Genomic DNA, 14,685 nt, shown 5'->3' with positions numbered 1-14,685 from the left:
AGGGGTGTCGATGGTCCTTCCAACTGCTGTCCCTACCGCCGCCGTAGCTGTTGAAGGGCAGTGTTCGCTTCTACGGATGGAGCCCTTTTTTTCCTCTACTAAATGAGAATGGAAAATGAAATGTCCATTGTTTAAAGGAAGGAAGTCTTTCTCTTTCTTCTCCCCTCTCCGTCCTCTTGCTCTCTCCTCCATCTCCATCCCCATCCCCATCCCCATCCCCATCACAACCGCCATCACGGCCACCATCAGTGCCTCCTCCTCCTTGCTATCATCTTTGGTGCAGTGCGTTCCTCATTCCTCAACCAATTCGCTTTGTCGTGGGTTCCTCATTCGCCACCGCAAGCACCGACCACCTCAAAGTCTATTTCTATTTCCCACTCAGTCCCTTTTGCTGTTTCTTTCCTTCTCTTCTTCGCACCCTTGTGCTCATCTCTTTTTCTTTTCAATTCTTTTCATTCGCACCATCGACTAACCTCGTATATAAAAACCGCCTCCTCCCTGCTCGCCTTCTGCTGATTCCCTTCAAATGAACCGCGACCAGCAACCGTCCGGTCTGGTGACGCCCCCGCTCGTCGCGCCTCTGCCCATCCAGACCCGCCAGACCCCCGACCATGCGCCTCAAGACAGCAGCTGGAAGGCCGTCGGCAGTCCTCCCCGACGAGCCTCTATTTCTCCGCCCGGCGAACACGCCAAGGGCATCGTCCCCAAGGGTACGGAGACCGAGAGCAAAAGCGAGAGCGCTCATTATCAGCAGCCTGAAGACAAGCGAGACAACAAAGACAACAAGGACACGCAGCAATCTCTTTCTCAACGGTCGCACGACCCTCAGAACCAGCAACTGGGCCAGAGTCAGAATCAACCGCGGCAGCAACGGCAAGTAAAGGCGGCTAATCCTGCTGTATCAGAGCCAACAATCCTTCGTGAGAACATTGATAAAGCATCGTCCAAATCAGTCGTGTCCCGTGCCCCAGACACCGCCCCCACCGCACGCGACCCCTTGGATTCGAAACCATCACACGCGACTGCCTCGGCACTACCTTCGCCCCCAGAGCAGCTTGATTCCAAGCAGAGTTCCCTCCAGGCCTTCACCTCGCAACCACCCCAGATAGGGAGCCTCTATACTACCTCGTCTTTGCGACTTGATGGTCTGCTCGGTGACTCGGGACCCAAGGTTCATGCAACCACTTTGACCACTTCCAGCGCGAGCCCTTCAGATATCCGACGCGGTCAGGATCTTTCCTTTGGTTTACTCGAAAACAGCTCTGAGAATTATCAAGGGCAGCAGCAGCAGCAATATCAACAGCAATATCAACAGCAATATCAGCAGCAATACCAACAGCAGCAGCAGCAGCAGCAGCAGCAGCAGCGTTATGGCAATAATGGAGGCTACCAGGCCGTGTCCAAGGGACCCGGTGAGCCCGATCATGTGACAACCGCCGCAGGAAATGGCCTGGAGTCCCCTCTCAGCATGTCTTCATTTATCTGGAGCGGCCATGTGCCTGGTCAGCATGGCGCCAGCCCCACAACCACCCTGGCTACGGCCCTTGGCAGTTTGACAACCACTCTTGGACAGGATGCCACCAGCGCAGACAATCAGTTTTTCTCCATGTCAGCTGCTCTTCATGCCGATCCATTCGTGCCTGGGCACGGCCGCCCTGTGCGAAGCCTATCGCTCTCTGAGCCTCTTGGATATCAGACAGGCTTTGGCAACACCTACAGCAGAAACAGTACTGCTAGCAAACCCAGCGGTTACGGCCAGGGCGATGGGGACGCCCTTGGAGCGTACAAAATGTCGCTGCCCACGATGGCGGAGGAGATTGAAGACACATTTGAGCACTCTCGTGCGAGTCGAGCCCGCAGCTATTCTACTTCTGCCGCATTTGGGCCAGGAACTTATTACAGATCGCTATCCAGCTCCACGTTTGCGCCTCCAATAACCAATGATCCTTTTGCGTCCTCCACGGCAACCTCGGGCTCCCTGGGGCTTCTTGACAATCAGAACCAGCATCCGTTTGTGCATCGCAAGCTCTCGGTGGGATCCGCCTGGCCTAGCGCCTCTCAACGCAGTGACGAACATAGCCGTACTGGCGTAGCGCCAGCCCATCGTCGATCCATCACTTCGAGCACCTATGGTGCCCCCATCTGGGAATCAGCCACCACGGCCTCCACGTCCAATGCACAGCTGCCTTCCGTGCAGCCTGCCCTTGAACAAGAGCGGATCGAGCGCCAGCGAGTTCCCCGGCGGTTCTCTGTGGCACCCTCCTCTGGATTCCAGGCTTACGACCATTTTCTCGAAGCGGAACACCATGGGGGACCCTCGGTTTCGAATGGCTACAGCAGCAAGTAAGATCTGATGCTTTTAAGGTTTTCTTGCTTTCACGACGCGAGAGCTACGGCAAATCCTGCTAGGTTTGGAACCCCGACTATCCAATCTGGTCTATGCACGCTTGATGATCTGACCGTATTTTTTACATCTGCATTTCATCTTACTAGCCCCTTTGTCAACGACTACGGGCATACGCAGCGAAGACATTCCGTGGCTGGGCAATCGGGACCGTATTTTGGACCTAGTATTACACCCTTCAGTGTTACATCCTCGCTGGAGTCGCTGCAATTGGAAGAAACAGAGCCGGTGAACAAATGGAGTCTCAGTGAAGAGTATGAGCAAGATGAATACCAGAACAGCCAGACATCAAGCTCCAGCGATCTAGCCAAGAGCATGAGCTTGGCTCAGCTTTCTCAGCACGGATTGCTTTACGTTGTTGAGTTCAAGGCCGGTCGGAGCGATTTGTTCTATGTTTCAGAGAACAGTGGCCTTTCCTTGCAGAGAGGCGATCTGGTCATGGTGGAGGCAGATCGCGGAAAGGATCTCGGGAAAATCACCAACGATTCGATCACGCCTCAACAGGTCCAGGCACTGCAAAAGAAACATGCAGAGGCAGCAGCAGTAGCAGCCCAACATGAAGGTCAACGCGCCCCCAAGGAGATTCATCCGAAGCGCATCTTTCGAATGGCCCACCCTACTGAGATTGCGCAGCTGGTAAATAAGAGCCAGGACGAGATCAAGGCCATGATGGTGTGTCAGACCAAAGTTCGCCAGAAGAAACTTCCCATGGAGGTCGTAGATGCGGAATACCAATGGTAAGGGTCTAAAACACCTTTTTTTTTTTTTTTCGTTAGCCGCATCTATACACGGAGCATATCTAATCAGTTTTTGTATTAACGATTGACATATTTAGGGATCGCCGCAAGCTGACGTTCTACTTCCAGGCGGAGCACCGAATTGACTTCCGCGAGCTGGTTCGCGAGCTGTTCAAGATCTACAAGACACGTATTTGGATGTATGCCGTGAACCCTTCTATGGCTGCTTCTATGGGACGCGACGCTGGTCCACAAACCAGTCCTCCTCGCGTCGTGTCTTCGCCTACTGCGTCTCCCTCATCCCCACAGCCACACCACTCGATTCTACACCATCACCATTCGTCGCAGCAGGCTCTGCACCTCCAGCACCCACAACAGCATGCGCAGCATCAGCAACACCAGCAGCACGCGGGGCTTTACTATCAACAGCCTCAACTGCAAGATCTGATGCGCCAGATGCAAGCGCAGTACTTTTCGACATCCCAGCGATCACCTTACCAGGGTCTCCATCACGAACGCCTCCTTTCGGAAGAGGAGTCGATGCATCGCCCGTTCTATGAGCAATCGTATCCGCTTCAGCCTCCACATCCTCTCATGTAATGGAGGTCTACAAAGATCAACGGTGTGAGATGTTATTATTTCTTTTCCTTCAATACTTCTTGGCACAGCCCTACTCTCTACTCCGGTTTCAAGACTTTCCACCCCTTCTAGATGTGTTATCCTGTATATTGTTCGTCTTCATTTCTTTGCTTCTTGTTTCGTCGTATACACTTTGTTTAGAAGGGTTCTTACCTCTTTCAAGCGCACATTCGGGTCGGACCATCTACACAGTAGCCGTGAACCCCATTCTGTCCTGTTCTTCTTTCGTTTCTTTCTTTCTTGTAAATTTTTCTTCGTTTCTGTATATGTTTTGCCTCGCGGATCCAATAAGCCTAGCCTATGAACAAATATCTCGATTACCCGCCTGGCATATGTATATTTCCCACCACAGGACTCTTCAGATTACAGACATCAAGAATGAGGGTGTGCAAGAAACAAATCCTCGGCCTTTGTAGAGTCATCAAGAATAAAAAAAAATCATCTAATTTGCTCCTTCCCTGAACTTGAGGAATGGAACGATCGGAGCCTGTGCTGTGAATTGATTTGGCGAGTCGCATAGGGCATAGAGTTTACTGTTGGGTCAGGCTTTGGAGCTACGTCTTTTTTTCTTTTTCTTTTTTTTGAGTCAAACTAATGATCATGACTCGTTTTTCATTTGTTCTTAATGCAGAGTGTCTATGGTACAGAAAATATGATACACTAAAGGGAAACTACACGTCTAAACTCAGGAAATAGAGAGTGAGTGTGTGTGTAAAGATGATGAAGAGTGGGGGAGGGGGAGGGGGAGGGGAGTGGTTGTTATCCTTCAACTCCCAATGCTTTTTAGTTATCATTATCGTCGTCGTCGTTCTCTTCTTCTTCTCCTTCTCCTTCTTCTTCCTCGTCTTCGTCTTCCAGCCTTTCGTCCAGATTAGACATGGCCGGATGCTGATCCAGCTTCTTTGCCTCTTGCCCTTGCCCTTGTCCTTGTCCCTGAGCCTCCGTTTTTGCTGAAGAGGCATGATCGACACGAACACGCCCATCTTGATGGATATACACATTGTTTGTGCAGAAACTGATTCGACGCTTGCGTTCACATTCCTCGATCCGTTCCAGAGAAGACGTAGTCGAGGCCTGATCGTCCATCCCATCATCGTCCGACCCAATCTCCAAAAGCTCCTCCTTCTTCGCCTGGGCCTTGGCCAGATCCTCGTCCAGCGACTGAAGGATGTCCCGTGGACTCATCAGCTCTTCCTGTGCCAAGAAATTCAGACCCACGATCTTGCCCTGTCCGTCATCATTATCGTTGTCGTCGTCGAAATCGCACTCGATTTCATCCTCTGAGTCGGATCCCTCGTCCTCGTCCTCATCCTCCTCAGAGTCATCATCGGAGTCGTCGTCAGAGTCATCCTCCTCTTCGTCCTCAAGCCAGGCGACAAATTTGGAGCTCTAAAAAATAAAACACCATTATTAGCAACAACAATGAAAAAGAAAAAGTTAATAGAAGTCATCGGAGTAAATTAATAAAGCATACTGCAACCGAAGCAATGTCAGCATAAAAAAAAAAAAAAAAAAAAAACAAGGAAAAAAATTGTTGCTTACCATGCTGCGAAGCCCTTGGCTATGCCCAAACATTCCCTCGGACTCCTTGAGAAGACGCCACCATTCCAAGATCGCTGGCGCATCCAGCACATCAAACTTGTACAACGCCATCATCTGCGCCACATGGTTGCGCTTCCATTTGTCGCAGGAGTTGGCCGTGATCTCCATTTTTTCCAGCAGCATCGTCTGTTCCTGATGCGATGCCACATAATTCAGCAGCAGTGGCACATAGATCGCCTTGAACTTGGTCTCCACCGCGACTTTGACACTCACATGATTGCCATCCTCCGCCATCAGGACCGTACTAGTGCCCCACCCTCCCGTCGCTGGGCCTCCGGCTTCCACGCGCTCGTTCTCCCACCACTTCATCGATTCCTGAGCCAAGACCAGGACGAGCTCCTCCGGCGAAGCATCGTACTTTAATAACAGATCATCCAGCTGTAAAATCATCCGCGCTGGCGTAAATTTGGCATGAAGTGCCTGGTACAGAAACTTGTGTGCCATCGAATCAAACGTTTCATTGGCGTCCGCTGGTGGGTCCTGAGCCTCATCCTCCATTGAGCGTGATTGTTCCTTTTTGATCAGCATTTCCATCATGGTACACGGCGCATCCTCCTCATCGTCATCGTCAGTGCCATCGTCGTCATCGTCGTCCTCTGATTCTTCCCCAGCTTCCGTACATTCGGTGATAGATGTCGGAAGAGAAGACGGGATGCGTTCCGGGATATCGAGGGGCTCTGACAAAAAGGTGACCTTCTTTTCCACATCGTCTTCCTTTTCCACTGCACCATGCTCCAGATTTTTCTCTTTGTCCTGCTGGAAAGTTGTCGAGGAGGTATTACTATCCTGGTCCATGTCCTTATTATTGACCCTGTCTTCATGTTGGGATGGTGTTGGTGGTGGTGGTGGTGGTGGTGGTGGCGATACGGAGGGTGATGTGCTTGATCCCTTGTTGGTCCTGGACTTGCCAGCATGGATACTAGACGGACAAAAGAATTTGTCTTCCTCATCCTGTCCTCCCAGTAAATTCGAAGGATGCAGCATCAATCCTCCCCCAAGTGCTGACGACAAGGAGTAGTTGGAGCTATCATACCCGATCCGGTACGACGACGTATTCTGGGTCTTGGCCTTCAATTCCTCCATTTCCGTCGTCATCTGCTCCAGCTCCGCCCTAAGTTCCGCCACCTTGTTCTCCTCAGTCTCCAGTTTCGAATTGAGTTCCTTCTTGATCTTGAGATAAATCTGATCAATCATCGCCCGGCTATGTCTCTCGGCCGCCAAATCCGCCTTTGCCTGGGCCAACGAGGACTTTAGGGTCTTGTTCTTGGCCACGAGTCTCTGCATGGACCGCTTCCGCCTCGAGCGTCGGTCCAGTGCCAAGGAATCGTTCACAGCCGAGTAATCCGTGTCGTTCGAGTCGCTCCCTCCTAGGAAATGAGCCTTATCTTCATCTTCCTCGGTCCCGAAGGTGTCGCAGTCGCTGCCTTCACGCATGCTGGAATTTGAAGAGGACATATCCGTCTCGAGAGGAAGGGCTGGAGGAGGAAGGGGAGGACGCAGGGCATTCAAACGCAGCTCAACAGCCAATTGGGATCTGTTAATGCCATTGTTTTGATTGGGGTTTTTGCGCAGGAATGCAAAAATAAGAAAGGGGCAGAGGAAAAAAAGGCCTGTTTAGACATTGTTTCGCAAAAAGCAGCAAATGTTTTCCCCGCAACAACAACAAAAAATTCCTTCATACTTTTCTCCAGAAATATGATTAGACACGCTTGGATGAAGCGCCAGGCTCTGACGGTTGGATTGGATAACATGTTGCTGCATCTGTAGATACTGCTGCACATCGCTCAAGGCTGGTTCCGGGTCGCTGTTGTGAGCTTCAGAGCCCCCTGTCCCTCTTGAGACAGCGACCAGGGTGACTGCCGGTACAGAGGAAGTGGTGGCAAAAGATGGTGCAGACGAGGGCATGTCTACAGTCGAAGAAAATGGCGAGGATGACGACAATGACGAGATCGCCATTGACAATGAGGCAGGAGTAGGAGGTGCGAGGGCAATAGAAGAAGGTACTACTGCGCCCGTAGCAGTAGCAGCTACTGCAGCAGAGGCTAACGTAGGGGCTATCGAAGGGTCTAAAGGTGCATCCCTTTGCGTCAAAGATGATGTTGTCGTAGAAGTCCCAAGAGCAGGCGCTGCCGCTGTTCGAGACTGGATTGAGTTTCTATGGTTGTTGCTGGTGGGTGTCCGATGAGGCTGTCTTCCGTTCTGGCGGATATTATTACAATAGAAACTGCGATGATAACTATGGTTATCGTACACCCCTTTGTGAGGATGCTCTGGCTCTCTATAATTCTGGTCGAAATTGAGGTGATAATTATACTGTTGCTGCTGATAACATTGATGCTTCCGCTCTGCACCGCCGCTAGCCCTCCGAAGCTGTGGTGAGCGCTGTAATTGATGTCGCTGCAATTGAGAGGAGGAGGAGGAGGAAGAGGAAGAGGAAGCGGAAGAGCGAGAGAAGGCGGCGTAGTGCTGCCGATTGCAGGAAGTGGAGGTGCGACTAAAGGACTTAGGCTGTTGCTGTTGCTGTTGCTGTTGCTGCTGTTGTTGTTGCTGCTGCTGCTGCTGCTGCTGCTGCTGCTGCTGAGACAGCACCATGACGGGGGTCTTGCCCTTCATCGTATCTGTTGCTCTGGCGATAGGGATGGTAATTGGGTAAAGGGAGGTGCTGCAGTTGATGTTGGTATTCAAGAAGGAGTTGAGAGTGGAGTTGGAGGTGTGAGTGCTGTAGGTGGAGCACATGCAAGGAGAATGCGATGATGATATTGGAGATAATGGGTGGTGGCAAACAGATAGGAGAATGAGTGGATGGCGGTGTGGAGGAGTGGTGGATCATAAAGAGAGCTGCTGTGATTGAGAGGTTTTATGGCTAAGAGCTGTCTTTGTGGAGCGGAGAGGAAAGTGTGGTTGGGAGTGGGAGAGAAAAGTGCGTGCGGGAAGAGAGAAGAGAGTGTGCAAGAGGCAAGAGAGACGCTTTTGTTTGAGACAGGGATTGGCCGGAATGCGACAAAAGAAGAGAAGAGTCGAAGGAGTGGAGAGGAACAACAAGGAACAACGGAAGTGAAAGTGGAAGTGGAGGGAAGTGAAAGCGGAAGTGGAGCGTGGATGAATAATATAATAATAATGACAGTAATAATGTGCCAAGCAAGTAAGCAAGTAAGCAAGTAAGCAAATAAGCAAATAAGCAGGCAAGCAAGCAGGATGAGCATTGGATGATATAAACAGATAGCCATGCCCAATTTGCCCAGGAACAGGGAGTCGACAGAGAGGGATGGATGTCTCCGTCCGTTGCTGCAGTCTCTTCATGATGACTCAACCGCGCTGTGCCTCCAATGCTGCTCACGTGGGAGCCCATCGCAAGAACCCATTAATTCCTCACAAACCTGTAAAACCCTGCAGCCTGCCCAAGTCTCCCCTCCTTCCATCCTCAGACTCCAGATGACACAGTAAAATCGTGGGCCCTGGCGCCACTTTGTTAGCTATTGATAACCCCGCCTGAGTCTGTTTGGAGTCGTTATTCAAGTTACTACTCGTTCTCGCTGGCAAAAAATTAGTGGCGAAAAATCCCTAAAAAACCCTAAACATCATACAGCCGTGATTCAAGTTGCACAAACACCCTGTTGTCGCAAGCAAAGATCGAACACTTGCTCATTCATACACCTTTACCATCACAATGAACCAGGACGGATCCAACACAGCTTCACAGGAGGACATCCCTATTCAGAACCAGCACACTGATCTTGCCGCACCACCTTCAGAGACATTTGAGGATCTTAAGGCCAGACACAAGAAGGAGCAACGTGATCTCACCGCCAAGGTGACGGCACTCAAGAAGACTGTCAGCAAGGGCGATAAGAAGAAGAAGAAGGAAATCGCAGCAGAAGTAGCTCAATTGGAACAGAGTCTGATTCAGCAGCACGACAAAGAGGAAAAAGAATGGTTGAGTCTGCATGGAAACAGTGCTGTCAGCGGTAGCAGTAGCAGCGGCGCCATTGGCCAGGGATCGACATCGGAGCAAGATAACGACTCTGAGGACGACTTCGACGTGAACAATGTAAGGCGATGATCTATTCTTAACCCTCTCAGCCTGTTCAACTGGACTATGGAAAGCATATTGACCGTCGCGGCTTCGTTCCACTTTTAGATTCCCATTGATCATCTTGTTATCGAACCAACCCCGAAAAAGCAACCACAACAGCAGCAGTCCACTGGAGGCAAAAAGTCCAATCGCCAGAAGGCACGTAAGGATCGTAAAGCGCAGGCATTGAAGGAGATACAGGACAAAGCCGAGAAAGAGGCTGCGGGACAGGTCAACATGAATGAGGTTGAGCGGAAAGCGATTGAGGAACTCGCCGAAGTCATGAACGTAGCTGTCAAGGACGTCACTCCGGATGGACACTGTCTGTACAATGCCGTTGCGGACCAGCTCTCTCAGCACTATCGAACAGAGGTAAAGGGTTGCTCAGCTTTTTCATTCATTTGGAATTTTTTTGTTGCGTCGCAAGTCGTTGACACGTTTTATTAATCATGCCTCCTCTGCTGCGGCTGGATCGTGTACAGACCACGGTCAAGGATCTTCGACACTCTACAGCAGAGTATATGCGCGAAAATTCCGATGACTTTTTGCCGTTCTTGACCAACAAACATGGAGACATGATGTCACCTGAGGACTTTGCAGAATATTGCAAAGATCTAGAGACAACGGCTGTGTGGGGTGGTCAACCTGAGGTATATCAATATCTCGACTGGATATCAGACTGAATATTAGAATGCATATCAGATTGTATTGCAATATGGATATGAGTGCAGATTGGGGAATAAGCTACTAATATGTTGCTATATCTTCTGGTTGTAGTTGCTTGCTCTGTCGAGGGTGCACAAGGTACCAATCTGGGTGGTCCAGATGGGAAGCCCGACTATCAAGCTGTCGGCAGATGTGTACTCGGCAAAGACTCCCTTGATGGTATCGTACCATCGCCATATGTATGGATTAGGGGAGCACTACAATTCTTTGCGACCCAAGCAATCCTCATAAAAATAAATCGAAAGGAAGGTGCTATCTCATTCTCAGGCCTTTGTCTGCAACCTCGTTACACCGAACACTCTCTCAATGGTCTACATGCCGCATGTTTTTTTGACAACTTTCTACTCGGGTCCTCTGCGGAGGAGAGCATGCGAGGGAGGTCAAGGCCCATTGCCTCGTTGAGTCGCCCAAGCGAACACCCTACACAAAGTCGGCCGTTATGTTGGTTGATTGCATAGTGGTCCTCGAGGGAATACACAGTCTAGGGATACAAACAGGGTTGGCCAGCAATAACCCTGTAGACTGACCTGACTGACTACCCCCCGCATTATTGGTCCTTGTTGCTCTTGCTGTCCTCCGGAGGTGTTGATCGTTCAATTGCGTAAACTCATTCCTCTCATCTGCCCCAAACCACTCCATCCCTCTCTGGGTCAACAGGGCCTGATCCTTCCCGCACTTTTTTATATCAATTTCTCTGCTCCTGGGCAGCCTGATTTGATAATCCTCGTCTTTGTAACACCTCGACATTTTGGACATCCCTTTCCTCTTCTCTTCCTCACTCACTCACTCACTCACTCCGTCCTCACCGCATGCTGCCATAACCCTCGGCCCCCTCTCTCTCAATTGTCTACTGTTTCCCTTATCTCTCTCCGTCCTTTTTATCAATTCTTCACCCATATCCACTCGTGCTTCGAAAATCCCACCCACATCCCCCTCATTCTCTCTCTCTCTCTCTCTCTCTGAAGTATCTCCTTCACATCCACACCACCATGGCCGAAGTCGACGAGCCTTTCCCTCAAAACGACGAGGCCGCCAAGCGGTTCAAGGGCGGTCAAAAGAGGAAACAGCCAGCCGCCACCAATACCAACTCGACTGCGTCCCCACCTTCCAATGCCCAAGCAGGCCCGGTGTCACCTAACGCAATTGGGTCATTGAAAGCCTCAAATCCGCCGAGCCAAAGCCGCGCCACCACAAGCGGCATGGTCTACCAGCAGCCAAAGTCACTCCAGCACCACCCTTTACCCTCTCATCCACTGCAGCTCGACCAGTCCATATTCGATAGCGAGAACTTCCGACAATATCGCAACAGCAGTATCAGCAGTAGCACAACCAATGGCGATAGAAATGGATCAATATCTGGCGAGGTGAGTTTAATATGCCCAGCCTGTGATGTGTGTGTGGAGAGGAGGTTGGAGTGCTTTTTATGAGAGTGTGAGCAAAGGTAGTAGAGTTTAATATTCAGACAAAACGATGGCCGCGTGGGAAATGTGGAGATGCGAGACATTCGAGTCGACGACCAGGCACCTGGATTGCGAAGATGGTGGTTCACACCCTTGCTTCCATGGGGCCAAAAAGGGGGAAGGGGGGTTTTTGGTTTCTACCATGGGTAGACCAGTTGCTCTCTTAGTTTATTTTCCGAAAGATACGTTCAGGGCTACATGTAGGCCCTTGCCTCGTCTCCTTTCTTTTGTATACAACCTGAGTTTGAGTTCAGTATCTTCCAATTACAAGAGCAATAAGAAAAACAAAAACAACGAGCAAATAGCAAATGAGGGCGGCATGGAAGCGCAACAGATACTGGTATTGCCTATTACATGAAGGGCGTGCTTGTAAATAACTCACGCATGCTGCAGGATATCGGAAGGTTCTAGTCACTTATGGGACATCAGGACGGAGTTAACCAGCACAGGAGATAGACGCTGGGCTTGGGGACCAGTGGAGAAAAAGAAAAGAAGGCACGGGTCGGTCAATAAGGAGGCTATTTTGTGCACGTACGCTTTTTTGAACGAGGGAGGGGAAGCAAGGATCTAGACCAAACAGTGGAGTGGATGCCAAGCTGATTGATTTTCATCCTTTCGGCCCGTTGTAGACCCGCTTGGCAGATCAACCGACCAACGGAGTCGACTTTGCCCAGCGGCATGCGACCAATAGCTCGCTCGACACCCGCGGCAGCAGCTTCTTGGACTACCCGGCAGCCACCCCAAAAACCGTCAACGTCGTGGACCACTCAAGTGCTGAGGACCTGGAAGCTGTCACCTCCATGCTGGCCGAGACTACGCTCAGCAATGTCGCCTACTATGGACCCAGTGCTGCCGCAGTCGCCAGTGTCTTCAATGACGAGGATCTCTGGGGCCCACAGCTTGGAGCCGCCAGCACAGAGGGAGATGTTCTCGTCCCTGAGGAGATGCAGGTCCTCCCAGACCTTGCGACGCGCGAATATCTAATCGCTCTTTACTACAAGGTACATTACCGAATGTTCTTTGATTATGTTACTTTAGTAATATGCTGAAACCTACTGTTGTTGTCTAAGCATTGTTTCTGACTTGTTTGCAATTGTGGATGCTACTTTCAGAACCACTACTTCAGTCTACCGATGGTCCAGCGAGAGGTGCTCCGTGTCTGTCAGGAGAACATTCATATCCCACACTGTCTCCTGCTTTGCAACGCTGTCTTCTATTGTGGGTCCATGTTCTCCTCCAATACTCTCTCCCTACGAAAGGACAGAAACGATGAAGGCACTGTTGGCGAGGACTTTTTTATGCGAGGACAAGGTAAAGGGGCACAACACAATGCAGGATAACAAATATGGATATTGAGTTTCGAGCGCACTCTGCGGCTCCTCACCTTTGTCAAGGGCATCGAACGTCATGGTCTACATCGTCCATTTTTGTGCAAAAAGAAACTGTTGCTAATACTACTCTATTCCGTCCGCAACCCTGCAATAATACCCATTAGTATTACTGGAGAAAAAGTACTTGACGGCCCATCTGTGCACCATTCAGGCTCTGTTACTGTTCGCTATCGGACACAAATCGCCTGCACAGCGCTCTGCCTTTATCAGCCAAGCGATCACGATGGCGCTCGACATGGGATTGCACACTCGACTGGACAGCAGCGCACATCCGTTCGTGAGGGCGTATAGAGCGCGCGTCTTTTGGTGCTGCTATCTCTTCGACTCAACGGCGTCCGCCATCAATGGGAAGCCTGCATTAATCAACGACGAGGAAATTAGCATCGACATGTTTCAAGCTGGCGATTTAGGACCCGACACGGAGACATTCTCAGATCAGTACATCATACACTGTCTGCACGGCTGGCAAATCTGCAGGAGGATCCGAAAGAACTCAAAGTTGATTGTCCGTCAGCCGCCGCCGCCGCGTTCTATTCTGCTGGATAATTTGGCCCGCCTCGATAACGAGCTCGTGGAATGGCAGGAGAACCTACCTAAGGCCTTCGATTTCCTGCCTGTCGATGGATGCATCATATCGGACATCTCGTCTTTGGCAGCATGCGCCCAACTCCTCTGCTATGCGCTCATTATCCTACTTCACCACCCATATTTGCCCAACCCAAAGAGTAAGGAAGCCTTTCAACCATCAGCGCCAGGTCTGCCAGATTCACAGGGCTATTGTACGCAGGCCGCTAAGGAGATCACAAAGATTGCGGGGATATTGCTGAAAGAGGCGCCGCGGACGTTTGAGCAAAACACGCCATCACGCTATGCGCTCAACTTTGCCATTCGCATCCATCTTCGGAACTCGAAGTGCTTGGTCGACCCAACACTGGCCAAGGAATCTCGGCGAGATCTGCAGAGGACAATGGATTACATTGAGCGCGTCGAAGACTTGCAGTTTTTCCGCATCAACCGCAGCAAAAAATCGGACATGACGGATTTATTAGCATCTTGTCGAGCTGCCCTGGCACAGCAAAAGTCAAGTCTGGATCTGGCAAAGGAGGCTGCGGCATTGAAGCACCGCCAGATGCTGCAGGAGAAGGAGGCCCTGAAAGCCAAGCAAAGGCTCTTGCAAGAACAGCAACAACAACGACAGCAGCAGCAGCAGCAAGCTCATGAAAAAGCCATCCAGCAACCCGTCCTGGCTTCGCAGAATGTGCCAACACAGCAGCAAAAACACCAGCTTGACGAACGTTCACAGAATGCGCCTCTTTCTCCTTCGCAGATCGTGCTCTCCATGCAGGCAACACAGCAGCATCCCAATATCCAGCAGCAGTCTTACAAGCAGCATCAGCTCCACCTTCAAATGTATACCCAGGAGCACAGCCAGCAGGAGCTCGCTAGACTTAACCAACTTCAACGTCAAGGACAACTCGATATGGATCACCAGCGCCACCAACACTTTCAACAACTTGCAATGGCGAAGCATAAGCAACATATATTTATGCAGCATCAACAATTTAACCATCCGCATGTATACAGACAGCAACCATCAGTATCTCAGCAGCATAGCACTCTCGCGCATAATCATCAGCCAATGCAGCCCTCTCGT

At 50.7% G+C, this 14,685-nt stretch overlaps 5 protein-coding genes across 5 annotated transcripts; 4 read left to right on the top strand and 1 right to left on the bottom strand.

The window, feature by feature from the left end:
* Positions 1-175: 175 nt before the first annotated feature.
* Positions 176-2,428, top strand: BC939DRAFT_1643 (uncharacterized protein). Its single transcript, XM_051550311.1, has one exon. The coding sequence runs from the start codon at positions 527-529 to the stop codon at positions 2,345-2,347; it is 1,821 nt and encodes a 606-aa protein (XP_051417731.1). The 5' UTR covers positions 176-526; the 3' UTR covers positions 2,348-2,428.
* A 291-nt stretch (positions 2,429-2,719) lies between these two features.
* On the top strand, positions 2,720-3,741 carry BC939DRAFT_391042 (PSP1 C-terminal conserved region-domain-containing protein; the record flags this gene model as incomplete). The annotated part of the gene is made up of 2 exons (XM_051551933.1): positions 2,720-3,141; positions 3,240-3,741. 2 exons carry the CDS (start codon positions 2,720-2,722, stop codon positions 3,739-3,741), a joined length of 924 nt encoding a protein of 307 aa, XP_051417730.1.
* An 822-nt stretch (positions 3,742-4,563) lies between these two features.
* On the bottom strand, positions 4,564-7,995 carry BC939DRAFT_498006 (uncharacterized protein; the record flags this gene model as incomplete). The annotated part of the gene is made up of 3 exons (XM_051559764.1): positions 4,564-5,169; positions 5,323-6,916; positions 7,064-7,995. The coding sequence occupies 3 exons, from the start codon at positions 7,993-7,995 to the stop codon at positions 4,564-4,566; spliced, it is 3,132 nt and encodes a 1,043-aa protein (XP_051417729.1).
* Positions 7,996-8,829: 834 nt separating this feature from the next.
* BC939DRAFT_1612 (uncharacterized protein) lies at positions 8,830-10,506 on the top strand. Its single transcript, XM_051550293.1, has 4 exons — positions 8,830-9,430; positions 9,521-9,826; positions 9,937-10,104; positions 10,232-10,506. Exons 1-4 carry the CDS (start codon positions 9,050-9,052, stop codon positions 10,409-10,411), a joined length of 1,035 nt encoding a protein of 344 aa, XP_051417728.1. The 5' UTR covers positions 8,830-9,049; the 3' UTR covers positions 10,412-10,506.
* A 1,548-nt stretch (positions 10,507-12,054) lies between these two features.
* Positions 12,055-14,684, top strand: BC939DRAFT_433786 (fungal-specific transcription factor domain-containing protein; the record flags this gene model as incomplete). Its single annotated transcript, XM_051553278.1, has 3 exons — positions 12,055-12,641; positions 12,753-12,951; positions 13,136-14,684. Coding segments are annotated over exons 1-3 (1,517 nt in total), but the record flags the coding sequence as incomplete, so codon positions are not given.
* Position 14,685: the final 1 nt, after the last annotated feature.

The sequence above is a fragment of the Gamsiella multidivaricata genome, assembly GCF_025024155.1.
Source record: "Gamsiella multidivaricata strain RSA 2152 chromosome Unknown BC939scaffold_1, whole genome shotgun sequence".
Classification (NCBI taxonomy): domain Eukaryota; kingdom Fungi; phylum Mortierellomycota; class Mortierellomycetes; order Mortierellales; family Mortierellaceae; genus Gamsiella; species Gamsiella multidivaricata.
This window is presented reverse-complemented; position numbering and strand designations above follow the sequence as displayed.